This window comes from Sorex araneus, chromosome 7 (assembly GCF_027595985.1).
Source record: "Sorex araneus isolate mSorAra2 chromosome 7, mSorAra2.pri, whole genome shotgun sequence".
Classification (NCBI taxonomy): Eukaryota; Metazoa; Chordata; class Mammalia; order Eulipotyphla; family Soricidae; genus Sorex; species Sorex araneus.
The window spans coordinates 48076167-48096112 of NC_073308.1; the positions used below are offsets into that span (position 1 = coordinate 48076167).

At 43.6% G+C, this 19946-nt stretch overlaps 1 protein-coding gene across 1 annotated transcript; it reads left to right on the forward strand.

Annotated features, from left to right (window-relative positions):
• Positions 1-8177: 8177 nt before the first annotated feature.
• On the forward strand, positions 8178-9560 carry LOC101545444 (tripartite motif-containing protein 75-like). Its single transcript, XM_004619153.2, has one exon. The coding sequence runs from the start codon at positions 8178-8180 to the stop codon at positions 9558-9560; it is 1383 nt and encodes a 460-aa protein (XP_004619210.2).
• The last annotated feature ends 10386 nt before the right edge of the window (positions 9561-19946 follow it).

Below are 19946 nucleotides of genomic sequence, written 5' to 3' on the forward strand. Positions count from 1 at the left end.
CGATAGCACAGCGGGTAGGGTGTTTGCTTTGCACGCGGCCAACCCGGGTTCGATTCCCAGCATCCCATATGGTCCCCTGAGCACTGGATAGCACAACGGGTAGGGTGTTTGCTTTGCACGCGGCCGACCCGGGTTCGATTCCCAGCATCCCATATGGTCCCCTGAGCACTGCCAGGGATAATTCCTGAGTGCAGAGCCAGGAGTAACCCCTGTGCAGAGCCAGGTGTGACCCAAAAAGAAAAAAAAATCAGAGTCAGTGGTGTTTTAGGTAGGGCACATTTCCATGTTTATATGATCGTGTCTTTGAGACCTTTCAAACTGGGGTAATCTGGAAATTTCCTGTGGGTCTGGACTCAATACTTAGACACATCAGATAGTTGATTTTTTTTTAATGAAGACATTTCACTTGAGCTCTCCATCATTAGAAAATCATCACTGACTTCATAGTTCTCTTCTATTCTTCTCTCCTTCATGTAATGTATTATTTTAGCAAATTTACAGTGATAGACATTAAGTAACAAAATGCTCCCCTACTATAAAAATTATATTTCTAATTTTTGTGAGGGCAACACTAACATTCTAATAAAATGCTCATCTCCATTTAACATTCCTACCTTAGATTTTTTTTCTTCTTCTTTTTTTTTTTTTTACATTTTCAAGCTTAACTTTTGCATTCTACTCTTTTCAGAGATGAAAACCACGGAGAGCATTTGCACCATTATTATCTATAAGTTATTCACTAAAGAACAAGGCCTTTTTATTGTAGTTTCCTCAAATGGCTCCAAGATCTAGTCCACTTGTTATATCCAGACACTCTGTTCAAATTTTGCCAACTGGTACTTCATTTCCTACATAGTTCTGTCTTCCAAGTTCCTGTTTGCCATTGTTTTCTCCTGATGAACGAGGAAATATATACCATCCACAGTATAGTCACAAGATCTTTATTTTCATGTTCTGGGTATTCTGCCTTTCATCTGATCTAGTCCTCCCACAATGTATGACTTGCTTAGACTGTAACTTTGAGCTTGCATCACTTGTATCACTTGTCATACTGTTGATCTTCGATTTGCTCGAGTGGGCGCCAGTAATGTCTCCACTTGTCCCTGTTGTGTGCTAGTGTAGCCCAATGATATCTGTTCACTCCAGGAACAGGAAGAGCCTCAAATCATTCATTCAGGGTTTTGGCGAAGAAGTCTGACCATCTCATTGGTGGGCGGCCACGCCGTCTTTTGACAGCTCATGGAATCCAGTTGGTAACAGCTCTAGTCCAGTGGTCATCTCTGAATCACATTACGTGTCCAGCCTATCTGATTTTTGACTCCTTGCAAACGAAACAGTGTCCCTGATTCTTGACCCCCAATGGCGGGCGGAACTTCGGATTCCTTCTCTCACTTGAGTGAAACTTGACACTCCTAGAATAGCTTTCGATTCCTGGCAGGTGTTAGTGCAGGAAGAATGGTGGAGTAGAAAAGATGTGCCCAGAGCCAGAGGTTCTTCATTCTCTTAACCACTTCTTTGATGCTCTTGAAGGCGTTCCATGCTACTCTCTTCCTCCTGCACAGTTATGGCGCTAAGTCGTTCCTCATGTTGAGTTCTCGGCCCATGTACACATAGCTGCTGCATTCAGAGATGTTCATTCCATTGAGAACAAATGGAATGTCAGGGACTAGTTCATTTTTCATGAACATCGTTTTGCTGAGAGTCAGCTGCAGTCTGACCTTTCCACACTTGCTTTCGAAGTCGGCCAGCATTTGTGCTGCTTCGCTAATGTTTGGTGTTATGAGAACGATGTCATCAGTGAAGCGGAGGTGGTGTAGTTGCCGACCGTCTATCTTCACTCCCATTCCTCCCCATTCCTATTGAGCTTGTGTATTAACATTTTTTAATGATTTGTTATTTGAAGAATATATCCCAGGTAGCCTGTATTTTTTAATTTTGGGTTTGTGTGTGTGTGTGTGTGTGTGTGTGTGTGTTTGCAGGTGCAAAGTAGTTGTGACATCATGCCGGGGTCCTAACTGAAGTCCCCAGAAACACATATTATTGCTACTTTTTCTTCTCAGTCACTACAGGCTCTTTAGGCTAGGAGTAAATAGCTCTCAGATGTCAGGGCACTTTCTGAGACATAGTCTTACTTACTCAATAAGTTCCTTACTTCGCTCAGGGATCTGCTTTACTGCCAGGCGCCCTGAGAGTCATCCACCACTGAAGCCGGATACCCACCACCTAACCACAGCTCTGAAGTGAACTTCCTCGGAGATGCTGAGATCATGGAGCTCACAGTGTAGAAGTGCACAAAACTCATGCATCAGGCCAGATGAGAGAAGGCAAACCCCTTGAGTGAGAGAGCTGTTTGCCTGGCAGAAGGACCCTTATAGGGTGCAGGCATGGGGAGGTGGGGGGAAGGAAGAGTCATGAGTAGGTTTGAAATCCTGAAAGCTAAGGAAGACCAAGCCAGTGGTGGTCATGGACCCAGTGTCCTCCTTCAGCCGGTGTCTAGAGCAGATGTTGGAGCAGTCCCCGTGAGTCCCTGATAGAAGGCCTTGATTCAAGCACTGAAAGCAGGATGAGCAGCAGAGAGACTTTAACCTGTCCCTTCTTATGCCCCACATGGCAATGCCAAGGTGACTTGCATGGATACTATTTTGTCACTTCTTTGCTTATTGGTTCCATTCTGGCAATTTGATTAAGAAGAGTCAAACAGGGGCTGGAGTGATAGCGCAGTGTTTAGGGCTTTTGCCTTGCATGCGGCTGACACAGGTTCAATTCCCAGCATCCCATATGGTCCCTCGAGCACCGCTGGGAGTAAGTTCTGAGAGCACGAGCCAGGAGTAAGCCCTGTGCATCACCAGGTGTGGCCCAAAAAGAAAAAAAAAAAGAGTCAAACATGAATCTAGACAAACTTGCTGCTTTCCCAGACTCACATGAACAGGGACTTTTTCCCATTAAATAATGTGGCCTTAGGGGCTGGAGTGATAGCACAGTGGGTAGGGCACTTGCCTTGCACACGGCCGACCCAGGTTCAATTCCCAGCATCCCATATGGTCCCCTGAGGACCACCAGGGGTAATTCCTGAGTGCAGAGCCAGGAGTAACCCCTGTGCATCGCCAGGGTGACTCAAAAAAGAAAAAAAAATAATGTTCCCTTAAAGAGTGTGGGGGGAGGTCAGGAGGGGGGATACTAAGGAACAGCAGGACAAAGCAGAGATGAGGAACTGTAGCAAGGACTGGAGGAAAGCTGTGTTACAACAGTATCAATCAAAGGCCTACCACATGCTGTTGTATTAATGATTAGTTGAGGTGAAGGCCTGAGAAAACTCAAAAATGCTTCCAAAAGATTTCTAGATTAGCTCTCAGGTAAGTGATGATTCCATCACTGAGATGTGGAGGCTGGGTTAGCCGATGCATTTGGCCTGTGAAATTCAGAGATACATTTTCCAACATTAGAAAATAATTTCTAATTCTTTTCTGGAGACTATCGCTGTGAAGATGGACTGATACTTGTGGGATCAATTACAGTTCCCTGAGGAGAAATGAGTTCTTCACAGAGCTTTCCAGATCTTAGATCCTCTCTTCCTTTTGTCCTGGGAGCGACCTTCCCCTCCCACCTGTAGCTTTGAATATTCTCTCAGCTCCAGACCAATCCAGCCCTGCCACCACTGGGCGGCATCTGTGGTCATCAGTTTGGGTCCTAGTAGCTCCACCCTCCTACTGGTGTGTCGGGAAATTTTACCAGCTGCTACTAGACTGGCTTCAGACACTTTACACAGAGATCTGCCTCAGACGCCAGCCACGAAGGAGCTTTCAGGAGCTACCAACTTCAGGTAAGCAGGGGGACAGGAGCATGTGGACCCTGGGGAAGCAGGAGCATCTAAGTGACTGACTCCTAAGAGTTCAGCTTCTCACGGGACAGAGATCTGCATCTCTAACTGTCTTTTCAACCTCATCTTGGGTTATTTACAAGCTCCAGTCCTTTATTACGAACCCCAGTATTTCAGTGAACTTTATGCCAAAACTTAGATTCTTCTTTGACTGCTAATTAATTTAAGACAATATTTGTTTCACAGTTCTTCTGTACTGTATCTGTGCGTCTGACCTAGTTAGCTTTGAAAAGAAACACACTTATGGGATTGGAGCAATAGTATAATGGGATGGGCATTTGTCTTGCTCATGGTTGACATGGGTTCAATCCACGGCATCCTATATGGCCCCCTGAGCACCACCAGGAGAAATTCCTGAGTGTACAACCCCTGAGCATCACCGGATGTGACTCAAAAACCCAGCAGGGGAAATGCATTTAAACCCAAATAATAGGGATTGGAGTAATAGTATAACAGGGAAGGTGCTTGCCTTACACGCAGTTGACCCAACTCAGGTTCAGTCTTCGATATTCCATATGGTTCTGGGAGCACTGCAGGAATAATTCCTGAGTGCAGAGCCAGAAGGAAGCCCTGAATATTGTGGGGTGTAGCCCCCAAACAAACAAAAAAACGAAACAAAATGTAAAATATAACAAATTCTTGCTGGCTGCAGATGCCCCTTTCCATACAGCCAAAAAACCAAACAGAGTGGAGGTTATCAAGGGGAAGGTAACTCATACCTTCAGTTACTTGCCTTCTTCCAGAGGTAATCTGGAGTCAGATTTGGAATCTTTCCATATAGTCTCAGTGCAGGACTGGTGTGTATAGGTGGAGAGGGGCTTGGTATGGGTTAAGGGATGAGAGAACTCTGAGCACTAAGTACTCCGTACAGCTGGAGGGACGGGTATGTGTTCTGGAACTGATAACCTTGCAAGGATTCATCACTTCAGTCCAAGAAGAGAAAATAGGGAAACTGACCTTTGCATGGTACTGGTTGAAAGGTCTGGAGACCACTCAGAAGTCAGATTAATGAAATGTATCTTCTGACGACACCTTTTTGAGATGAATATAAGTCAGTACTGAGGATCACGTAGTTCTTAGTTTGTAAGAAGGGCTGGGTGCCTCTGGTTTGGGACAGTCATCCCATAGTACTAATCCAAAGAATTTTTTTTTTCCTTGTTTGTTTTTTTGGACCACACCCGGCAATACTCAAAGGTTGCTCCAGGCTCTGGACTCAGGAATTACTTCTGTTGGTGTTTGCGGGACTGTATAATCTCTGGGTGGCTAGGGAGCGATCCCTCTCGCTGCCTATGTTCGTTGGACTCGGGCCACTTCACCGACCAGGGGCGGCTAACGCCATGGGTGGACGAAAGAGGAAGCGAGGCCCGCCAGGCTGGTTGATAATCAGCTGCCGTTTATTCCATTCTCCCGCGCGCCTGTTCCAGTCTCACTAAGCCCCCATTCTAGTCTCACCCTGCCCCTCACTCCCGCCTCCTCCTGTCTCTCCCGCTCATCTCTCCGTGCTTCCTCTCGCAGCCGCATCTCTCGTCTCTCCACGCACCTGTTTCTGCATTCTTCCCCTACATTCTTCTCCCGCTGACCCCCCTGCTAGTCTCTCCATGCTCCATCTTGCTGCCCTGGTCTCTCTCTTACTCCCCAGCATTGGTGGTAGCCACACACCCCATCTGGTAGCAAAATCAACATTTTGAAAAGCCCTTCCTTTGCCCATGGGCAAAATACCACTTAAAGTGATTTTTTCCTCTCATTACTCCAATAACTTAATTGACGTCTTAGTTAACATCTTGATTCTACTTCAAAATATTAGTTATTTTGTATGGACACAGTAAGAGATATGTTGAGGCTTATAGGGCAACTCTCCTGGGGACATCTCACCATAGAATCAGACTACAGTGCTCAGACCAGATTAATCATTCCTAATCCTAGCAGGGTCCGAATCTAGTTATTACTTTTTGGATCATGACAGAATTTGCCATGACCATGCTCTTTTTTTTTTTTTTCGTTTTGGGTCACACCCAGCGTTGCACAGAGGTTACTCCTGGCTCATGCACTCAGGAATTACTCCTGGCGATGCTCAGGGGACCATATGGGATGCTGGGAATTGACCCGGGTTGGCCGTGTGCAAGGCAAACGCCCTACCCGCTGTGCTATTGCTCCAGCCCCTATGACTATGCTCTTAACTTACAGTTAAGTATTATTGTGTTTGGGCCAGACCCATTTAGAAGCCAGGATAGCTCACTGCTTTCCCTGGGTCCATCCAGTCCCTCATCGGGACCCTGCTTTTGGGGTGCTAGGAAGTAAGAGCAACTGAGGCTTAGGTCAAGAGAACAGATGTCCAGGATGTAAATATCATTCAGAGTCAATTAACTCCCAAGTTACAAAAGCATAGCATTAGCTGTCTTTTTGTGTCCATACAAAAAGGACACCTCTCTGAATTAACCATACAAAGGACTTAAGGAGAAGAGAAAAGCAATATGTACAAATCAATAGAGCACAAAGAAAGAGTTTACAAATAAAAACAGGATTGAGAGCAATGTTATGGAAGTACCCCAGTAAACCTAATCTCCCTGTGGCAAGGCTGAGAGGACAAACCGATGTTATCCTACAGGGGTCCATATGGGGTTCTGGGGAGCAAATTCAGGTCTGCTGCATGCAAAACATTTGCTTTACTCACTGTGCCGTTGCTCGGGCCCCTGAACCAATACAGTTCTCATACCTGCCTTGCTATGGCCACCAATTTAATTCATTTTGATTGAGAGATTTATTATAGAGCTTGAGATGTATGCAGGAGAGTATGTGAGTGAACTGTCCAGGACAGTTTTACCTAAACTGTGAAGAGGAAGAAAGGAGGACCAAGAGTCTTTGAGTTTTGGGCTGGAACAATAGTAGAGCAGATAAGGTGCTTGTGTGAGATGCTGACGGAGGTTTGATCCGCAGGACCCTTTTGGTCTCCTGTGTGAGCCAGGAGTGAATCCTGAGTGAGCCAAGAGTAAGCCCTGAGCGAGCCAGGAGTAAGCCTTGAGCACCACTGGGTGTGGCCCTCAAACAAACCAAAGTTTAGAGTTTTGAAGTGGAGATAAAAAAGAAAAATAAATAAATAAAGGTAAGCGAGAAGAAACAAGTTGGCTTGGCTGAAACAAGGGCAACATATATTAATTATCAGCTTTATTTTTTTCACATTAGACATTATATTACCAAAACAGATAAAACAGTACAACAAACCAATTGAAGCCATATATATGGTTATGTCAGCACTCTCTGCCCTTCAGTATAATGAAACAATTAGGTAATATCTTACAAGTAAATCTTTTATTATGTGTCTCATGTATGAAGCCAGTTATTGTAAATCACTATAGTATTATTAAAATATTTTTGTTATTTATTTATTTTGGCTTGGGGACCACATCCTGCAGTGATCTGGGCATGCTCCTGGCTCTGTACTCAGTATCATGCCTGGTGGTCCTCAGAAGACCATGTGGGAGTTAGGGATTTAACCCAGGTCAGTCATGTGCAAGGAAATTTCCCTATCCACTGAACTATCTCTCTAGTCCCTATTAGAATATTTTTAATCGGGGCTGGAGTGATAGCACAGCCTTGCACGCAGCTGACCCGGGTTTGAATCCCAGCATCCCATATGTTCCCCTGAGCACTGCCAGGGGTGGTTCCTGAGTGCACAGCCATGAATAATCCCTGTGCATCGCCAGGTGTGGCCCAAAAAGCAAAAAAAAAAAAAGAGAATATTTTTAATCATGAGATTTTGGTGGTCAGGATTACAACTCAGTGGCAAAACTATTTGCCTTGCTTGTACCCTATGGGATTCAGTCCTCTGTATACCAAAAATAAACTAACAAAGAGAAAAACCAAAAACAACCCCAAATCAAAAAATGCACAATCATAATAAATATATTTTCACCTGAACATTTGCTTATATTTATTGTGCTAATAAGCATATGAATTTGTATAAGAAAAACAAATTAGGTAAGTCTGTCATATTTTAAATGCCTTCATTATGTATATTATCTCTTTCGTTCCCATTTTGTGTTCAAGAAAAAGTGGCAAATGTTAACTTGGGGCTCTGCTTGCATTACTTTTCATTACTTTTCATTTCCTTGAAATCCTGGCTATTTCTTGACCAGGAAGACACGCTAGTCAAAATCACCTGTATCCTGTCTCCTCTCACAGATCTATCAATGCTGAAGAGAGGGAGCAAACAGGTGGATGCTAAGGAGGTGTCTGCTTCTCACTTCTCAAAAACCAGAATTTTTCTTAAAGACCTTTCATGGGACAGACTCCGCCTATGACAATGGCCTTTGCAAATTCCCTGGAAGAGATCCAAGAAGAGGTCAGCTGTCCCCTCTGCCTGGATTTCCTGAGAGAGCCGGTGACTATTGACTGTGGGCACAACTTCTGTGGCCCCTGCATCCGCCAGCGATGGCAATATCTGGAGGACATCTTCCCCTGTCCAGTCTGCCTTTACCACTGCGCTGATGGGAACGTCAAGGTTAATGCACCGCTGTGTCACATCAGTGATGTTGTCAGGCAACATTTTACCAGGAGGCAGACGAAGAAAGAACAGGAAGAAAAGCTCCTGTGTGAGAGGCACAATGTGGCGGTGGACTTGTTCTGTGAGGAGGACCTGGAGCTGCTGTGTCCTCAGTGCAGGGACTCCCCTGACCACCAGTATCACCGCCTGGTCCCCTTGGAGAGAGCTGAAGTGAGTCAAAGAAAGAAGCTCAAAAGGCGCATGAACATTTTGAAGAGGCAGATTGAAATCGCTGAAATGGATGAAAGTAATCAGGTCTCTATTTTTCTTCAAGAGTGTCAGAATATGGAAAAGTGGGGAGGAGAAATGCATCTTGAACTGGAAGAATTCGATTTTTTCTTGAGAAAGGAGCAAGTTGAAGCTAATGCCAGATTGTTTAAGAGCGAAGAAGATGTGCGGCATAAACTCACCACAAGCAAAAATCATCTCTCAAGCCATATAGATACACTTAAAAGTCTCTTAGCTGAAATAGTAGAGAAGCAGTTCCTGACTGACCAGCATTTACTAGCTAGCATTAAAAGCATCTATACTAGGTGTGCAAAGATCCCATCCCCAACAGTAACTCCATGTGAACTCAGGAAAGAGAGTTGCACTCTCCCCCCACATTATTTTAGCCTTCACAGAATGATCGGTGCATTCGAGGAAGCTTTGATGCTGGATCTTGAAACAGCCCATCCAGATCTGCTTATCTCTGAAGATAGAAAAACTGTGACTTATAAAGCAAATCTACAAGACTTTCTTGACAATCCCCACACATTTACTCCATTCCCAGCTGTGCTCAGCTGCGAGGGCTTTGATGAAGGCAGGCATTTTTGGCAGGTTGAAGTCAGAGGCACCGGTGAGTGGTTCTTAGGAGTGTGTAAAGAATCTTTCTGCAAAAACACTCTGACTGCACCAGCCCCTCACAATGGCTGTTGGTCGTTTGAGCAGTCCAGGAGGACCTCTTGTATCAGCGACAAAGAACTAGTTGTGAGAGTCGGTGTTTTTCTGGACTATGAGTTGGGAGAGCTTTCCTTTTATAATATGGATAGCAGGATGTTCTTGTATAAATTCACCGAGGCATTCACAGAAAGACTGATGCCCTATTTTTCTATTGGACCTTCTTCAAGAACACTTTCAATCAGCATTGCCACAGTGGAATAATTACTTAGAGTATGGTTTTGAATTTGCAGTATATACTCATTACATAGGAAAGGTTTTGATTCCATGATTTTTAATTACTCAAATCATAAAGACTTACCAACGTTTCAAATCATTAAGACTGAACCCTTCGCTTCCCTTTGGGACACACCTGCAACTTGGAGAAGAAAGCTCAGGTGCTTCCTCATTTGGAATAGGCGGAAGGGTCACATAAACAATGCCCTAGTTCTGCTAGAAGAGTCGCATCTACTATCATCATCTACTATTATCATCTTTTTAGTCTACTCACAAAACCTTATTCTGCGATATTAAAATGCTCCATAATCTCATGTGTTTGTGGTCTCATCATTGGGGGCATTTGAAATGCCAAATGGGAAGCGATGTGCGAACTGACTTCGATAGCTGGCATTGTTAGTGGGCATATCATGACATCAGGGGCCATCTCCGGACATCTCTGCTCTGGCTTTCACTGTTACTGGCTCTGACGCCGAAACAGGTGGGCACATTCAGCTTCCCTGTATTCTGCTTCATTTGTTGATTTCCAACAGCCCTGAGCTAAACTGAACTGCCATATGTCACCCGTTTTTACAGAACGAAGCCAGTAATTTTTTCGTTCCTTACGTGCAGTATCCCTCATGGAAACGTTCTCTGGGATTCAAGGATGTAAAATAGAATTGCAGGTTGCAAATTGGCTGTCGAGGTGATGCAGGCCAGGAAGACAGAGGAAGAACCTATTCTCACTATCTCTGCTGGTAGGGAAATAGAACTTTCTATCCACTTCAATCAATCCTGGTAAGACTCTTCCTTTTCCCTGGCCCTCTCCACTGCCTGGCATGAGTTTCAAGAGGAACATCTGGTGTATCCCATTACTTTAAGCAACTTCCTGCCGGAAAGAATAAGAACAATTGGCTAAGGGCTAGGGGAGATAGATCAAAGGGCTGAGTGCATGCTTGGCATGCTGTAACACCGATTCAATCCACTCTACCACATGGTCCCCCAAGCATTGCTGGGAATTTTCCCAAGGAACAGAGCCAAGTAGCTCTTGAGCACTACCAGTTGTGAAACTTCCCCTCTGCCCCCATCCCTCCCCCCAGTCCCTCCACCCCCGCAATAGACAAGCAAATACAAATTGGCTGGACAAGAAACTCCTGCATGAGAGAAGAGTATAGTTTCACCCTGTTCTATGAGATCTAGAGCTGTGTCCAGTGCAAAATATCCTCTGAGCCTGGGGTTACCTGACTCCCATTGATAATCAGGATGAAGCTCAGAAGCGACTATCAACCTTTGAAGAAGCAGATTAAAGGGGGGGCATAATGGCAGCCAGAGTGATAGTACAATGGATAGGGCGTTTGCCATTCATGTGGCTGACCTAGGTTCTATTCCTCTGCATCCCATATGGTCCCACAAGTACCACCAGGAGTGATTCCTGAGTGCAGAGCCAGGAGTAATCCCTGACCATCACGAGGTACAACTTCCAAATAAAGAAAGGGATTGGCATGGAATTCACATTAATATTAAACGTAATCAAATATTGTGAACTACTTTATAAAATAAAAATTTTTAAATAAATTTTTTAAAAAAATAAAGTTACTTGAATTGCTTTGTGACTGGAGCAATAGCACAGTGGGTAGGGTGTTTGTCTTGCATGCGGCTGACCCGGGTTCGATTCCTCCATCCCTCTCGAAGAGCCCGGCTACCTGCCGAGAGTATCTCGCCTGCACAGTAGAGCCTGGCAAGCTCTCTGTGTCATTTTCAATATGCCAAAAACAGTAACAACAAGTCTTATAATGGAGATGTTACTGGTGCCCACTCGAGCAAATCAATGAACGACAGGGCGGCAGTGCTACAATGCAGTTCTACAGAATTGCTTTGAAGGTGCATAATCAAAGCATAAACTGCAACACTGTTTTTAATAGTTTAAGAATTTCCACAGAAAATAAAATTAATCTTTATTTTGAAAGTGGGTAGAGGGGAATACAACCAGTTGCTTCGCAACTACCTCTGGCTTTGTGCTCAGGGATGTTCATCCCTGATGAACATCCCCACGGATGTTCCAGAGATCTTTGAGAGCTGGGGGTAAAACATGCTTGCTGGGGATCTAACCTGAGTTGGTCACATGCAATGTCATACCTGCTGTACCATCTCTCCAATGCACAAAAATACTACTTTTTAAAAAAATGAGATATCCTTACTTTATTCTGATTTTATTTTGGCTGCTATTAGGGCAAGTGGAGGTAAGAGACAATGGTGAATGAGTGCACAGACTGTGTAAGGAATTTTTCCTACAAGCACCATGACCTCTGACCTCTGGAATCGGAGGGCCAGTACAGTAGGTAGGGCATTCACCTTCCAATGGCCAATGTGGGTTTGATTTCTGGCGTTCCATACGGTCCTGGGAGCCCACCAGGAGCGATTCCTGCATGCAGAACCAGGAGGAAGCTATGAGCCTCACCGGGTCCACCCACAGACCAAAATATAAATCAATAATTTGAAAAATAACACCACAACCTCTGCATCCCCCAGGAGACAGATGGTGGTGAAACCAACCCTGTTTTCCCACCTGAGTTATGATGGCATTTTTCAGGCCTCCTGAGGCTGAGAGGTTTCATTGTGTACTTTGGGCAACAGATCTTGTAGTTCTGCTTAAACAAATACATTTAGAAGAAACCTTCAGGTTTATTTTTGTATTAGCTGCTATCTCAAGTTTTGTAATAATCCCTGAACCACTCTGGAAAAATTTCCCAAAAGACTTCTGATTGCTAAGTTATTTTTCTTATTGTTGTTTATGAATTAAACTTGGAGTATTACCACTTGCAGTAATAGTATAAAATGCCTAATGATATTTGAAAAGACTAAGCATTTTTATTTACTCATTTGGTTTTCGGTCCATACCTGGAGGTACTCTGGACTTGATCTTGGGGTTTACTCCTGACTTTGCTCTCAGACATCACTCCTTCCGGATGGCACTCAAGGGACAATCAATAGTGACAGGCGTTGAACCAGGATTGGCCACAGACAAAGCAAGCACCATACTTGTTGTACCAAGCATCTATCAGATATACTAAGCATCTGGACAAAAGCTTAACATTTTTATTGCTTATTAGCATTTTTATTAATTGGTGTCTGCCCCCATTCCAGTTACATCACATTCCCTGTTATTCTTTACTTTGACTTGCATCTTTCTTTCATGTTATTTCAAGCTCTGAGGTGCCTTCTGAAAGTACTCTTCATTTCAGAGTCGACACAAAAATTTCAGGAAACTATTGCCAGTTCATTCCTATTCCTCTTTTGGTCTCATTACTCAGCAGATGCATCCATCCACCTCTCCTCCATTAAAAGTTTCATCAAAATGATTATATTAACCCTTCCACTGGGAAGCCTCTCAGTGATACCAGACAAATATCTTTTTTTTTCCCCTTTTTTTGGGGTCACACCTAGCAATGCACAGGGGTTATTCCTGGCTCATGCACTCAGGAATAACTCCTGGTGGTGCTCAGGGGACCATATGGGATGTTGGGAATCAAACCCGGGTCGGCCACATGCAAGGCAAACCCCCTACCCGCTGTGCTATCTCTCCAGCCCCCCCAGACAAATCTTTTTCCTCTTCCTCTTCATTGCTCATGAACTGCTCTGGTGATTCCATCTGACTCACAACCTCTTCCTCTGAGGTTGCCCTTTCATCCCACCCCCAGTGACCTGCCTAAGGTGCCTGTCCTTTCCTGAAGGCAGGTTGAACTATATCTGCATCTGAGTTGGTGCCTCTGGTCGTAGACTCTCCAAATAACAAGATCTGGATCAAGCCAAGGAGGGGATACTTTTCCCTTAACCTTAAGAACAACGCTGAGTTCCTCTCTCCTTAAGGATTAGTGGAGTCTTTCTTGTTGTGCAGGGAAAAATAAGCAAATTATAAATCTTGGAATTTCTGTATTACAATCATTGAGTGTGTGTAGAAGATGAGACAGGAAACTTCAAACAGTACTAATACAGCCCCCACTTTACTCTCCCCACATATGCGACACATAAAATTACCAAGTGGGGGCTGGGGGCTGGGGTGTGGGTAATGCTACTTGACCAAACAGGCAAGTTATCTCAGTGCTCCATCCGCCCATGTGTTGCTGCTTTGATCCAAAGATGCTGAAGGCCTGAGGGACTGTTTGATGGCAGATCTCTGCAGTCACAAGGCATAATCCCATGATGCTGGGCGGGGAGTGAATCAGGGTTAGACCAGGTGCTATTGGTGGGGAAGAGCATGAGGAACTAGACGGGCCTTGCCTATGGGCAATTGAGCCTTGAACAACTCCCCCATCCCAGCCCCTGCACTGTAACTTTTATGTTGTTTTTTTTCTCCGTTTTTGCTGTTGTTTTTTGTACTTCAAGTTATTTTCTAATGATAAAGTTTTGCGGAAGTTGTTTTTCATTTGTCGCATTGGGCTAACTCAGATCGGCATGGCGAGATCTCTGATGTCATTCGCCGGTGTCTGCACTGTTCACACGGAGTGGAGTCAGGAGAAGTGTCCCCTGTTCCCACGTCCACCTTTGTCTCCACCAAAATTCTTCTAATCTTGGCATCTTGCATAGTATTGAATGATTTTGATTTCCTTTTCTACATGGCTTAAATTTCATTTATTTTCTGATAATTTTCTTTACCATCTCTTTAAGTTTCATTGGAGTAAGGAATATGAAGTAAATTTGTTACGTGCCTGCTAAGGGGGCAGGTTGGGTGGGGGAGGGAAAATTGGGGATATTGGTGAAGAAAAAGTCACATGGTAATGGGATTGGTGTTGGAACATTATAGGACTAAAGCAACTATTGTAAACAATGTTGTCAATCACAGTGTTTTAATAAAATAAAAGTAATTAAATAATAAATAAAATTCTTCCACTCTTTTACTTTTGTTTCAGTTCAATCTAATTTCTTGGTGCAGGCAGCTGTGAAAGAACATGGTCTAGTCTTTCTCAGCAGGTGAGATGCAGGCTTGGTGACTGTTCTCTTCCTTCTCATTCTAGCTTTAATTCCTTCTTCTACTTAATTCTTGGTTTATTTTGTTTTGGAGCCACACCCAGAAGTGCTTAGGGCTTACTCTTGGATCTGACAGTGTTCAGGGGACGACATGGGATGCCAGGGGACCAAAGCCAGGTTGGATGTGGGCAAGGCAAGCTTCCCACCCACTCTACTATGTCGCTTAGGCCCCTACTTCCTTCTTCCACAATAAGGGCAGTATTAAGCGAAAAAGTCAATCATTTCTTAGATTTTCTTTGATTCCCAAATTTACTCGGTAGCCCTTAAACCTCTAGTAATTCCAAGAAACGGACTAGTTCTCACTAGAGCCATCTCTCCTGTCCTTGCTCATTGCAGTGGTGGGAGATTTGGGGAGGTGCTGGAGAGAGCAGGGAGGGTACCTGTTCAGCAGTAAGAGTAGCTTCTTAAGGGGAGTTGCATGGGGTTGTGCTTTGCAGGATGTGTGCAGATAGTTTAAATAAGTATGTCCTTCTGGTAGATTTCTGGCCTTTTCTGATACTTAGTCAGTAAACCCCATTACTATATCTGTCAGTGAATTGTTTCATCTTTTTTTTTAAGTCTCATGCTATAGTACTAAGGGACACCTCCTAGTTTGGTGCTTGCCCTATGATTTGTAGGTGTCTATGCAGTATTTGGGATCAAACTGAGGCCTCCAGCATACAAGGCATGCAGAGCATGCTCTCAGCCCTTTGAGCTACGCCCTCGACTCCTCTCATTATGTTTTAATTAATATGTTCATTTACCTGATATCACATTCACTGATAGCTCATAAACACATCTATTCACTTAGCAAACTTCTTCAGTGCTCAATCTGCACTGAACAAGGGACCTTGGCATGAAACCTGACACTAGAACAAGGGGACATTCCCCACCTGCTGGGAGCTTCCCGTAGTGGGGAGTGTCAAGACTGAACAGGAATAGAAGAGTGGGGTCTACTATTCAGAATGCAGTAAGAATGGATGCTCTGCAGTATGAGCATTGGTGTGTCCTGTGAGATGCCAGGGCTGACTATCCACGGCCCTTGATGGCTCTCAGTGCTATTTCTCACATTTGTTTTCACCCCAGACATTAAACAAGCTACATTTTATTACAACTGCAATATTTATCAGATTACAATGATAAGACCCAACACTTATCAGTCTCTCTTTCTCCCTTTCTCTCTTTCTCCCTTTCTTTCTTTCTTTCTTTCTTTCTTTCTTTCTTTCTTTCTTTCTTTCTTTCTTTCTTTCTTTCTTTCTTTCTTCCTTCCTTCCTTCCTTCCTTCCTTCCTTCCTTCCTTCCTTCCTTTCTTTCTTTCTTTCTTTCTTTCTTTCTTTCTTTCTTTCTTTCTTTCTTTCTTTCTTTCTTTCTTTCTTTCTTTTCTTTCCTTCTTTCTTTTTTTCTTTTTTTTTTGTTTGTGAGCCACACCTGAGGGTGCTTAGGACTTATTCCTGATTCTCTACTCAGGGATCACTCCTGGCAGGCTCACGGACATCATGAGGGCATTGAGGGACCACATGGAGTATATATGGATGCCATATGGGATGCCAGAAATTGACCCCAGGCCGTCTGCTTGCAAAGCAAATACCCTACCCCTCTACTACTTCTCTGACTCCAAGCAGTACATTTTCAAGAAAGAACACAAACTTGAGAGAGCAAGTAAGCAAGCAAACATGCAGAGACATAAAAAGACAAAACGTGTTCAAGGGAGAACAGGGTCTTGAAAGAGCAAGCAGAAAGCAAATGACAGAAGACAAGCAACTGAGATGTGTTCAAGCATATTCATTTATTTTTCTAATTAGCAGTCATACCTCAGTGGGAGGCTGGAGCCATAGCACAGCGGTTGGTCATTCGCCTTTCACCAGGCCGACCTGAGTTTGATTCCTCCGGCCCTCTCGGAGAGCCCAGCAAGCTACCAAGAGTATTGAGCCCATGTGGCAGAGCTTGGCAAGCTACCCATGCGTATTGGATATGCCAAAAACAGTAACAATAAGTCTCTCAATGAGAGACATTACTGGTGCCCACTCGAACAAATTGATGAGCAATAGGATGACAGTGACAGTGACAGTGACCTTAGTGGAGTTCTGGTCCTGAAGATGCTATTTTCATGCTCACTATTGCTCAGGTCTGGTGTGGCCAGGGAACACCAGAGTGACTTCCCATGTTAGGGGCGGCAGATCTCTGCCCGGGGGGAGGCTCGGAGAGACAAAAGAACACAACCAAAACTCTTTCTGCAAAGCCAATATAGCTATATTGGGACCTTCAATAGCAAGGCATAATCAAAGGCCCCGAACTCAAAAAGCTAGCTGTTTTTATACCCTTTTGGGGGAGAAATGAAAATCTCACATATCAAAGGGAATCACATAGGTCACTTAATTTGCATATCTAAACATTTGTTGACAAATGAAAATCTCACATATCAAAGGGGAATCACACATATTAAAGAAAATCACAGGTATTGGATCAAAGGAAAACCATACAAAAGGGAAAACCACACCTATTTCACTTAATATGCTAATTTCAACATTTGTTGACCTTTCTGAGCAGAAGTTTGTTTACAGTTCCTAGGGGCAGTTTGTTGGCCCATTTGGTGACAGAGTCCTGCCCAGTGGAAGGTCCTGAAAACATCTTTCAAAGCAGTCAAATAGTTACAAAGGGCAACTTCAGCGGTTAACCCTTAACCTGCCCTTCAGTTCTTGACTCTTAACTTGCCCTCCTCTTCACCCACAGTGTTTCAGATCTCATAAAATACTGAGGGTGAGATTAGTGCCTCACACTTAGAGGGCATATGCTACACAGCTTGAACTAACTTCTCAAGATCAATGTTGTGGCAGGACTTCTCTGTGTGGGACTAAAATACAGTATGGCAAAAATCGCTGTACGGCTGATTATTTCCTTCCTACTTAACTTGCTGCCGAGAATTGAAGGCGTTAACTTACAGGTAGAAGGAAGCAGAACTAAGATGAAATTGTCTACCATCAGAGATGCAAATTAATTTCCAAGCCACTATGTGCTTTGTTTTCATTCTTTATTCTAACAGTACTAAGAAAATACAGCTAGTATTTCTCTTCCATTTTTTCACCAAGGGTGTCCTAACTTTCATCCCAACTACTCCACTGAAGTCTCTCCTTTAAATCAATAACCTCCTGTCTGAATCTACTAAATATTTCTACTAAATATTTGTCCTCTTTCAAGATGTCTTGTTCTTGTTCTCTCTCTCCTCTCTCTCTCTCTCTCTCTCCATGCCCCCCCTCGCTCCCCCTCAGGGCCTCCTCCTCCCCCCCCCATCTTTTTATGTGGCCCTTCTGGGTTACATCACTTCTTCCTCAGATGACCTCCTGAGAACCTGGGGTGTTGGGTGTGGCTCCCAAACAATACAAATAAAACAAAAGACCTGTAAATGTTAAAAAAAAAAAGAAAAACTTGGAAAAAACTTCAAACACCACCTCTTTGGATGATAATCTGTAAATTACATCGCTACTGAGTAAAGGTCTATGTTAATCACTTGACCTGAATTTACTCTTTCAAAGTTGATTGTAGCAGGCTGGTTGTGAGACACAAAGTTAATGCTAAGGGTTGGAGAGTTATTTATAGATAGCTAAAAAATCACTTGGATTTTTAAGTCCAAGTAACATACATAATAGCTTTTGTTCTATTTGGTGATGATCATGTTTTTTAAATCTGAATTCCATTTTACATCCGATTGTGTTTTTATTATCCCATCATATGACATGAGTTAAGCAGCATCTTTCTAAAATATGTTAATTTTTTTTGCCATTGATGACACCAAAAATACAGTTTGAAGAGGTGTGGAGGGGGTTATAAATTATAGAATGGAGTTTCTGCAGAAGAAGAAAAAAAATACTGTGATGCATCACTGTATCTCTGTACCACTGTCATCCTGTTGCTCATTGAGTTGTTCAAGCGGGCACCAGTAACGTCTCCATTCGTCCCCGTTGTGTTCAGGGTCAGAAAATGAGGCTCATTATTGTTACTGTTTTTGGCACAGTGGGAAGGGCATTTGCCTTGCACCCGGTGAACCAGAGTTCAATTCCTCTGTTCCTCCGGGGAGCTCGGCAAGCTACCAAGAGAATCCTGCCCACACAGCAGAGCCTGGCAAGCTACCTGTGGCTTGCATATTCAAATATGCCCAAAACAGCAACAACAAGTTTCACAATGGAGACATTACTGGTGTCCGCTCAAGCAAATCGATGAACAACGGGACGACAATGCTAGAGTGCTACAGTTTTTGGCATATCAAATATGCCACGGGTAGCTTGCCAGGCTCGTCCATGCAAGATTCTGCATCGCTATCTTCCGGGAGCTTTGTTCTATATTCTCTGGATCTTGGCCATTGATGAGATTACATGGCGCCGGGGGGCAGTTTGTGGGTGTGACTGCCAAGCTACTGGGAAACTGGGCATATGATCTGAAAATAGTTTGAGAGAGGAGATGTGGTGCCGATATGGAGTTGGGATGAGGGTTGCCTTACCAGGATGACATTGGAATGGTTTGTACCTCTGTACTGAAGGCAAAGAGAGGAAGCACCTGGGCTTTTTCACCTGTGGCCCCATACGTAAGAGCAGAGGGGAAAGAAGGAGTGAAGAAGAAATCTGTCAATAGCCACATACTTAAAAAACTATTCACTCTTATTTACTCATCCTGCTCGGCTGTAGAGAAGATATATCAAATTACATTTAGTTGAATTGTAATTTTTGTTTGTTTGTTTTTGGGTCACAGCTGGGGGTGCTTAGGACTTAGTCCTTTCTCTATGCTCAGGAATCACTCCTGGCAGGCTCTGGGTGCTGCAGATGGATCCCAAGTGGGTTGCCTGCATCTAGAAAACACCCTACCCTCTGTATTATTGGTAGAGATCTAATTACATAGACTTAAAGTAAGCCATCATATTATTATACTCCTGAAGCTTTATTTACTGACGGGAAAGAACATTCAGTTGAATTCCTAGTATTGCGTATTTGAGAGGTCAAGTAAATCCAGGGGCACCATCAGAGTTTCTGGGTCTTCAAAGGAAATAAGGACTGCCCCAGTGAGATCTTATGTGCAGGTATATTGAAGCATATAAGGGTATATATACAATTGCTGAATATTTTGGGTATTGCTGAGGCCAAAATTCTTACCAGGCAGGTTTAACTTTAGGAAACAGCCCCAGAGTTTATAAAAAAAAAATTATTATGGTCTCACAATGTTCTGAAATCCCAGTGGTAAGTACTTGATAGTTGGTCTGTTATACCAATATTTTATAAGGAATACCTTATTAAGGACATGCAATGCAATTCATGTCCACTCAGTTCAAAATATAAGCAGAGGTTAGAGCAATAGTACAGTGGGTAGGGTGTTTGTCCTGCCTATGGCTGACCCGAGTTCAATTCC

Coding starts and splice junctions, on each gene's coding strand:
- LOC101545444 (XM_004619153.2), top strand. CDS start 8,178: ATGGCCTTTGCAAATTCCCTGGAAGAGATCCAAGAAGAGGTCAGCTGT.